The 9,675-nt window shown below is 32.4% G+C and overlaps 1 protein-coding gene across 1 annotated transcript; it reads left to right on the top strand.

Moving 5' to 3' along the window:
* The first annotated feature begins 3,447 nt into the window (after positions 1 to 3,447).
* LOC105783847 (acetolactate synthase small subunit 1, chloroplastic) lies at positions 3,448 to 9,164 on the top strand. The gene is made up of 12 exons (XM_012609527.2): positions 3,448 to 3,781; positions 3,870 to 4,089; positions 5,163 to 5,246; positions 5,457 to 5,525; positions 5,974 to 6,057; positions 7,467 to 7,619; positions 7,969 to 8,055; positions 8,153 to 8,257; positions 8,334 to 8,456; positions 8,548 to 8,700; positions 8,808 to 8,873; positions 8,973 to 9,164. The coding sequence occupies exons 1-12, from the start codon at positions 3,558 to 3,560 to the stop codon at positions 9,054 to 9,056; spliced, it is 1,452 nt and encodes a 483-aa protein (XP_012464981.1). The 5' UTR covers positions 3,448 to 3,557; the 3' UTR covers positions 9,057 to 9,164.
* The last annotated feature ends 511 nt before the right edge of the window (positions 9,165 to 9,675 follow it).

Here is a 9,675-nt window from a genome sequence, read left to right as displayed (position 1 = left end):
GTTCTTCACATACAGTTCGGTTGAATGTGGAGTTGTGCGCATGAGAAACGATTCATCTAGTAAGGTAATTGGTATTGGTACTATTAAAATTAGGATACACGATGGGACGGTTAGAACACTCTCAGATGTTAGGTATGTACCTAATTTACAAAAGAATCACATCTCCTTGAGCATTTTAGACTTGAAAGGATACATAATCAACATCGAGTTGAACGACATTAAAGTATCTCGTGCAGCTCTCGTTTTGTTAAAAGGTAAAAGAACTGGCAGTCTTTATATTCTGGAAGGTTTTACAGTGACTGGTGAAATCGGATGTCCCTCGTTCGTTACGGAGTCAAAGTCAACTCGTTTGGAGCGGAGACAACTTAGTCATAGGAGGGAAAAATGTATGATTGTTTTGTTGAATAGAGGTTCTCTTTGGGTACAGGTTTTGAAAAGTTAGGGCACTGTGTTCGTGAAAATCAGACCCGGGTTAGTTTTGATTTGGCAGTGCACAAGTCGAATGCTGGAAGTCTTCCAGCTTCTAAGCACAGATTCAACTCAGTTAATTCCCTACATAGTTCAAGATAGGCCCGTGGCGGGCTTTGGCAAAGATGGCGTTGTAAAAATTCGTGTCAAGGTGGAGATTGTTAGAGTCGTGTGACCCAAGTTCTAAGAGATTGCTTGCAAGTAAAGTTAAACAATATATATTTTCTTTTTAGAAGATTTAGTATTTATTAGTATAATATATTTAACATTTATTAGCATAGCTTATTTGACCTACTAATTTAGCCTATAAATAGGTTCTTTTGCAACCTTAGAAAATACACCCACTAGAGATTAGAACTCATAACAATTTAGAGAATTTTGTGTTTACGTTTTGAGGGTTCTTTGTTTTCATGTTTTTCGGGATTTAGTTTTTTATCTCTATCTTTTGTACTCTTCGTTCTTTTGCCATTATAGTAAAATTATCTTTGCTCGTGGTTTTTTATACTCTTTGGAAGGGTTTTTCCATGTTAAATTTGTGTGTTCAATTTCTCAATTTCTTCTGCTGTCTTTTTACTTGTTCATTGCTTAATCGGGTTGATTTCTAACAAGGACGAATGGGCTCAACTGAAAATTTCTTGTGACAATATAGATTTTTGTAAATTCACGTAGAGGTTTTTTTTTTAGATTTACTTTGGACTTTGGAGTTGAAAGTGAAAATGAGAGAATCGAGGCTATCTTGACACTCTTATTAGGTTTGAGAGCATATGGCAAATTGAGTAATTTTTTAGCAAGTATAGTGAGATATGTTACCACATATCTCATTTCCAATCAATTGTTGAAAAAAATTGTCTATCCCAACATTTTTTGTTTTGAAGGTTTTAGCTCAATAAGCTATTACAAACCTCCATTTACCAAACATTACAGGTTGAGTGTTCGACTACCCAATCTTCCATTTGTGCCCAAATTAGATAAAAAGAAGAAGAAGAAGAAACCCAAAACTCTATTTACTAAACATCTCCTATATGTATTTTATAAAGTTAATAACAAAAAATTATATTATTTAAATACTAAAATATTTCTAAAGTTATGGTCAAATAATATATTATAAGATAATTTATGTATTATAATATACTTATGGTCCAAAGATATAAATATAACTTATTTAATTTTCATGCTATATATTATAAAAATAATATACTTATTTATAACAAATATATATTATAATTTTGCCATACTTTATTTATAAATTTTAATGTTATGGCCAAAAAATATTATTAGAAATATTAGAAAGTTATTACACACTTTATAATTTTTTTATAAATGTAATATTTTATATTATTATTTACCTAATTTAGGTATTATAAAAAGTTATAATTTAGTATGAATATTTCTCCAAATTAAGTTTATATAATCAAAACTTTTAATTGTTTACACGTAAACCCATTATTATATGGTAGATGCTAATTATACAAATACAAAAGGTTCTCTTACACTATATTTAGTGTTACAATATTATTTGAGAGAATGGAGTCAAGTACACGCACTAGAAATGGTTCGCGAGCTCTTTAATTTAAGACATTCAAAACTTGGAAATATGTTTGAGAGGACATTTGTTATATATATATAAAAAATCATATTAACATTACCTTAGTATAGAATAAAAAATAAGATTGGTTCATATTAGCATGTTGCATATTTCATAACTTCATTCGGGATGTAATTGGAATGATCCGTTTTTTGAAGAGTACATTGAAGAATGAGATATTAATAATCTCAATAATATAAAACCATATTTAGACGATGAAGACCTCAATTAAGGACCAACAAATGATGATAATGAGAATATGTTAAATGTTAAAGAGGGAATAGCTTGAGCAACACATATGGAATGCTAAAGCAATTACATAAAATTGCATATGATGTTTATTTTTTTACTTTTATTGGTAATCGTTTTATCGACTCTTGTATTAAACTAACATATTACATATGATGATTAATTTTTGTTACTTATTTAGAAAAAAATTATTGCCTTGCTAATTTTTTTATAGCAATTAATATTTTAAAATATAAATCATATAACTATGTAATTACAATTTGTTTTACCAAACATGATATATGGAATAGCGATATAATTACGCTTTATGAGTCAAGCACTTCTAGGAAATTGAAATTCTTTATAATTATAAGAGAGTGTAACTACTACCTTCTTAATTACATTTTCATCAAATTACTTTGTGAGTAAGAGAATAATTGAACCTAGGGCTTAAGCATAAAAAAACTAACATTTAACTTTCTAACAAAAAAAAACTAAGTTCGAATTTTTTAGGGAAAATGCGTTTTGACTAACATGACATTGCAAGACGCGTTTTCATATTATCTCTCGAAAAACGACTTATTCTCATAAATATTAGAAAAAAGACGCTTAAAATCATAAATATTAGAAAGAAAATGACATATACCCATAAATTAACAACCAAACTTTAAAAATAATCACTTTTGTTTGCCTGAAATTATATTTTAGTTATTTATGTTTGAAATGTTATGTTTTAGTCACTTACATTATCGTTTTGCTACGAAGTGATCACTCTATCGTTAAGCTCCGTTAACCCCTTAATGACGGTCCTACGTGGCAGTCCAAATGGGTTTTAAGTGCCAACTTGGATGTCCTACGTGACCGTTTAAATTAAATTTATTTAATTAAAAACATATTTTCAACCCAAAATTACCATTTAAAACTCATTTGGACTGCCATTCGGGATGTAACAGGGTTTAATGATAGAGTGATCACTTCGTAATAAAATGATAACGTAAGTGGCTAAAACGTAACATTTCAAATATAAGTGATTAAAATATAATATGAAGAAATAAAAATAGTTTACTCTAATTTAACCCGGGAATCTATTGAAATTGGCAAATGAAAGCACGTGTTATAATGAACCTGACAAAATGCGTCTTTGCCTTGCATATTCACATGTAACTCGTGAGTCGTGACAAAAGAGTTTGTTTCTTGTTTTGCCTCGTTAAACTTTAACTCTCTCCCCCCTTTCCTAAACCAGGTCCAGTAGCAGTAACTTGCAAAGAAACCATACATGGCGGCGGCTTCACTCTCAGCCACTGTTCCATTTCAGAACCCATTTTCAACAAACCGCAGCCGCATTGGTAGTAACAATATTGGGTCTAAACCCAATTTCAAAGCTAAGGAATTAGCTCTTGAACTCTCAAGCTCAAAGGCCTTGCATGTACCCTCTGCCACAACTGACAAAGCCAATGCGTTGCCTCTCATAGACACTGTATCTCCTCCCACTGCTTCCAAGTAATTAGTCACAGTTTCAGTGTCTTTACTAACTATTTCTCCTTTAGAATCATTTCTTGTAAATTGATTTGTAAAATTGTAACTTCAGGGACAGGGTTAAACGCCACACAATTTCAGTGTTCGTTGGGGATGAGAGTGGGATCATTAACAGAATAGCAGGGGTGTTTGCGAGGAGAGGTTACAATATTGAGTCCCTTGCTGTTGGTCTCAACAAGGACAAGGCTCTTTTTACCATTGTTGTATCTGGGACTGAAAGGATTTTGCGACAAGTCGTTGAACAATTAAACAAGCTTGTTAATGTCATCAAGGTAATATAATATTTTCAACTTTTGCAACTCTTTTTTGTCTTTTTTTCCAATTATAGTTTAGCTTTAAGATATGGTTTGATCTTTCTAAATTGCCAATTACATCATGATATGCTTTTATAAATTCAGCTTCTTGACCTGTTTTTATAACAACAGACTTTGATAACATAATATTCATTCAACCAAAGTACCCAATTTCCATATTCTGCTGACAAACAAAACAATGCAGGAAGTGGAGGATATTGGGAAGTTTTGCAGTGCCTAGTAAAATTTTTAAAATTTTTCAAAAATGATAGTAGTTTAATGAGAATTTTAAAAAATTGGGGTCTAATTAAAATTTTTAAAATTCTGTGAGATTAGTGATAATTTTTAAAAATTTAAGAGAGCTTAGTTAAAATTTTCTAAAAGTTTCAAGGGATAAATCAAGATTTCCCATCTTTGGAGGGCTAAGGCTCCTAAGCCACCATTATGGTCCGCCTTTGAATGCAGGCCTTTCTATTAGCATCTTTGCGATGATAGACCAGTTGAAATGAAGTATTTTTATTCATTTGATAAAGTGCTTAAATACAAAGCATGAGGAACTAAATCGCAAAAAGAACAAATATATGGTTGTGGCATGCCACATCAGCATATTATCCTTGTGGCATGCCACACATAAGCTTCGTTAGTCACGTTAGTGTTGTTAACGGTCAAACCAGTCAATTGACGGTTTTCATTAATGGAAGGACCTACTTGATTGTTGTTTTTGGTCAATGAGGGTTCAATAATGTACACTTTTCTTAAGCCAAAAGATTATAGAATGCTAAAATGACACATTTATTTTTAGTAATAAATTTGCTTGCCTAAACTTGAGTTAGCCGTCATACAACTCAACCTGATAGTAATGCAGATTATCTTACCAATGTTTTCTCAGTTTTTTCCTTTGCTTGGCCAGGGTTAAAGCACCAAACATAGAATTTATATCACTTGGAATTTTTTGAAGTAAATGCTTATAGGTATTATTATTTATATTTTCTATTGGAACTGACGGATATCTATTATTTTTCTATTTGTGCATTAACTACCTTGTCTATTAGGTCGACGACATCTCGATGGAACCACATGTAGAACGTGAATTAATGCTTATAAAACTCAACACTAATCCAACCACTCGTGCTGAGGTATTGTGTTGTTTGGAAGAAAGTATTGACCTGTTTGGAGTAGCTAATTTTTTGTTATTATGTAAGCATCTAAAATTATTTGCTCAACTAATTTTTGTGGTAAGTTGATGGAAACTGTTCTCTTAAAGGGTTATTGGAAACTTTGATTTCATTTCTATTTCTTTCCCTACATCTCAGCATTCAATCTCTAATTTGTACTATACTTTTTAGATCATGTGGCTAGTAGACATTTTCAGAGCAAGGATTGTGGATACTTCAGAACACTTTTTGACTGTTGAGGTGGATTCTTGATCTTCTAATATTTCATGATTAGTTTTATTTGTATATGTATGATTTTGGCAATTAGACATATTTACTTTTAAATATCTTGGTATGGGACTAGTGAAAATATCAAAAGCTATGAAAAACAAAATTGTGAAGAAAAGAAAAGAAAAACACTGTAAATTATCACAACTTTATAATCTTAGGTGGATATTTATTTCTCGAGGTGCTCATTTTACAATAATTTGCAATCTTTGTAGAGTCAAATGATAATCAACATTACTAAGTTGGATATTATTGTCCATTGGCATTGTAAGTGTCATGGTTGCTCTTGACATCAGCATTGTGAATGAATCGATTTTATTACAAGCTTCTTAATATGCTGATTTTCTTAGAAAGCAAAATTGGTCTTTATGTTTTGAAATTTTTTATTCATTTATTATTTGAATGCATATGCATATTTTAGGTTACTGGAGACCCAGGAAAGATGGCAGCCGTTCAAAGAAACTTGAGCAAGTTTGGGATAAAAGAACTTGCGAGGACTGGGAAGGTATGAAATTCCCATGAACTTGTATAAATAGTTTTCTTGAAGAAAAAATAGTATGTGCATGAGATTCACTAGATTTTCGTTAGTACAAAATAGTATGTACATAAGTAAAAAATTAAGAAGAGATTATGAGAAGAGAAAAACATGTACGCATTCACGTCGTATCCTAGTAGATCTCCAATTTTAACATAGCCAGTAGAGATGAAAATTTTTTGAATCTTATCATGGACAAAATGATAGTCAATTTCAATATGCTTAGTTTTTTCGTGAAACACTGGATTATAGAATATATGAAGAGCAGCTTGGATTCACACCACAGTTTTGCCAGCAATGTAGTTTTTAAACTGACTTCACTTAATAGTTGATGCAATATGCCCCCAAAGTGGATCTTCTGTCAATCACCGATCCTGCTCAATCTGCATTTAAGAAACACTCAACGTTAGTGCGTTCATATTTTTTATGTAATAGATGTTGTCCTAGAGTTCCCTTTAAAAAACAAAGAATTTGTTCCAGAGCCGCTTAATATCTAATTGTTGGAGAAGACATGAATTGACTCACAGCATGAACAGAGTATGCAATATCAGGACAAGTTACTGTAAGATAGTTCAGTTTCCTAATCAGCCTCCTATACTTCTTGAGATCTTCAAATAAGTCACTATCTTCTTTCATAAACTACGAATCGGGACTCATTGGTGTGCTACACTACTTGGAAAGGTCAGCGGGTATGATTAAAGGATCGTGTCAATAATGTTTCCTATGCTTTGCATGTGTTATCAATGTAATTTGTGAACATGCCTCGGATGAAGTTATGTTTATAAAATATGTCTTTGTACTATATCTTTATTTATTGGGATTAATGCTTGATGGTTTGGTTTTCGGTTTTCTATATCATAATAATGTATTTCACCTCTTCTTTCACGTATGTTTATTTGCCTCTGTTGTGCATGTGCTTAGATGTTTGCCAAAGAGAGAGCAAAAGTATTTCGTTTGATTTTCTTCTCTCACATTGTTAAATGGTGTTATTCCACAACTATGAGGTCTTGGGTTTCCTATGGTCTTATATTCATGCGGGCGACTCCTAGTATTTTACCATTGGTTTTAGATTGGATGCTTAACATGGTAACAAAACCCAAAGGTAGTCCATCTTCTTGCCTAGCCACATGTGAGATGGACCACCCATTTTGATTTTATCGACAACTATTGAGTCTTCCGTTTTCTGTGGTTTTATATTAAAGTTGAATCTTTCCTCTTTTGCCAGTTGATTTTAGGTTGGATAGTGTCATTCTTTTGTGAACTTACTGTGACTTAATGTGAAAGTTTCATTGAACTATACGGACGTAAAAGGATGGACCTTTGAGGCCTCCTATCGAGATATCAGATCATTATGTTTACTAAGGTTGAACATGACATAGATTGCTCTAAGGCGTGAGAAGATGGGGGAAACTGCTCCTTTTTGGGGATTTTCTGCTGCCTCTTATTCTGATCTTGAAGGTAGATCAACCAATGGTGTGGTTATAAGGGATGCAAAACGACTAGTTAATGGTGATATCAATACATACTCAAAGGTATCCACTTTTTACTTCTATTTGGAAGGCTCTACATGCTATTCTCTCTACACGCCTCTTTATTTAACGATTATTAAACAATTTTCCATTTAAAATTATGCATACCATGTCATTGGGAAATTGAAGGGACACTTACAAGAGGTTTTTTTTTTTTTTTTTTTTCATCCCAAGTCCCATATGAGGATAAATCAAAAGCTTGCAAATAGATTTGGATAGCTTGGTCTATGTGTTTTGCTGAATCTGCATTATGATTGTTCTACACTCTTCATTTAATATTTTTGTGTACTTTCACCATGCATCAAGTCTTAGGAAATTAGATAATCTCAAGTTTTCTATTTGTCACATGAAGGGTGATGTATATCCTGTGGAACCTTTTGACGGCTTCCCTGTAAATCAAGTTCTCGATGCTCATTGGGGGGTTCTCTATGACGAAGATGTAAGATAACTTTTTCGTTTTCTCCGATGGCTCTTTACATTATACTAATAATCTATTTCTCATGTGTGTTCCTTATGTGCTTAATTCAATGTTTCAGTCATGTGGGCTTCGGTCACATACTTTAGCTATGGTTGTGAATGACTCTCCTGGTGTTCTAAATGTGGTTACTGGGGTTATTTCCCGAAGAGGCTATAATATTCAGGTCAGCTTGGTTTTGTTTCATGCTGCTTTTTCTATGCCTTCTATTTAGCTCATCTAAGGCTTATTGATTATCACAGAGTCTAGCTGTGGGACCTGCTGAGAAAGATGGACTTTCTCGCATTACAACCGTTATTCCTGGAACGGATGAGACACTTGCAAAATTGTTTCAGCAGCTTCGAAAGTTAGTAGATCTTTACGAGGTGAGAGGCATAGGATACGAACTTTAAATTTCTAGAAAATTCAGCCTTGAGCTAAAGAAAGAAAATGACTTATTTCGATAATGTGGTTCAGGTGCAGGATATGACTCACTCACCATTTGCAGAGCGAGAGCTAATGTTGATAAAAGTTGCTGTGAGCCCTGCTGCTCGAAGGGACATCCTTGACATTGCTAACATATTCCGAGCTAAAGCTGTTGACGTGTGTGATCACACTATTACTCTCGAGGTCAAATCTTGTTATATACCTTAAGTCACCTTCACACATTCGACATATTGCTTCCTTTTTCAGAATCTATATTTCGATGATCATTATTATTGTACTGCTCTCCACAGCTGACCGGTGATTTAAACAAGATGGTTGCTCTTCAGAAATTATTAGAGCCCTATGGAATTTGTGAGGTTTGTGGCTCAAGTTTCTTTTACCAAGTTTTATAACTAGTTCGTAAAAACGCCCATACGGTTGGTCAACCTCTATTTATTTTGTTTAATGTGTTGAAGGTGGCTCGGACCGGAAGAGTGGCACTGGTGCGGGAGTCGGGTGTGGATTCGACGTATCTCCGTGGATATCCTCTTCCTTTCTAGTTTCCTTTTCTTATTTAGCTCTACTGATCCTAGCAAACGCAAGTCTAGTGTATCTCTCTGTCTGTGTTTACCCTTGGGATTTTGATGCAAATTGATGGTTGTTGGTCACCTTTTGCTCCTTAGTTCTCAACAAAACTTACCATCCCTACAATCCAAAATAAGAAATACAGAACCGGGAAGTATAATCCACTGTTTTCATAATTTAACTGATCTATATATAAATTCTTTATCAAGAAAATCAAAGGGAATTTTACAATATGAATAATGTAATTTTACCATTTTAATAGTCTATTTTTTATAATTTTAAAAGATTAAATTAAATTTTATAATTTTTAAGGGTTAAAGTGTAATTTTATTTTTATTAATTTAAAATTTTAAAATTTTAAAGAGATCAAATGAAAAAAGGTTTATTTTAGGGATCCCTGAAGAAAATATTCTTTTAACCACATATAATCTTAATATGATTTTTGAATATAATATTAAAACATATGAGGATATAAATTATATGTATATCAATCTGTATTTTTAATTTAGTAGTTAAATAAATATATATATATATATTTAAAACATATGAGAATTTAAAATATATATATTTTAATTTTTTTAAAAATGAATTTAT

The sequence above is a fragment of the Gossypium raimondii genome, chromosome 13 (assembly GCF_025698545.1).
Source record: "Gossypium raimondii isolate GPD5lz chromosome 13, ASM2569854v1, whole genome shotgun sequence".
Taxonomy (NCBI): Eukaryota; Viridiplantae; Streptophyta; class Magnoliopsida; order Malvales; family Malvaceae; genus Gossypium; species Gossypium raimondii.
Note: the sequence above shows the minus strand (reverse complement) of the source record. Positions and strands in the feature narration are given on the sequence as shown.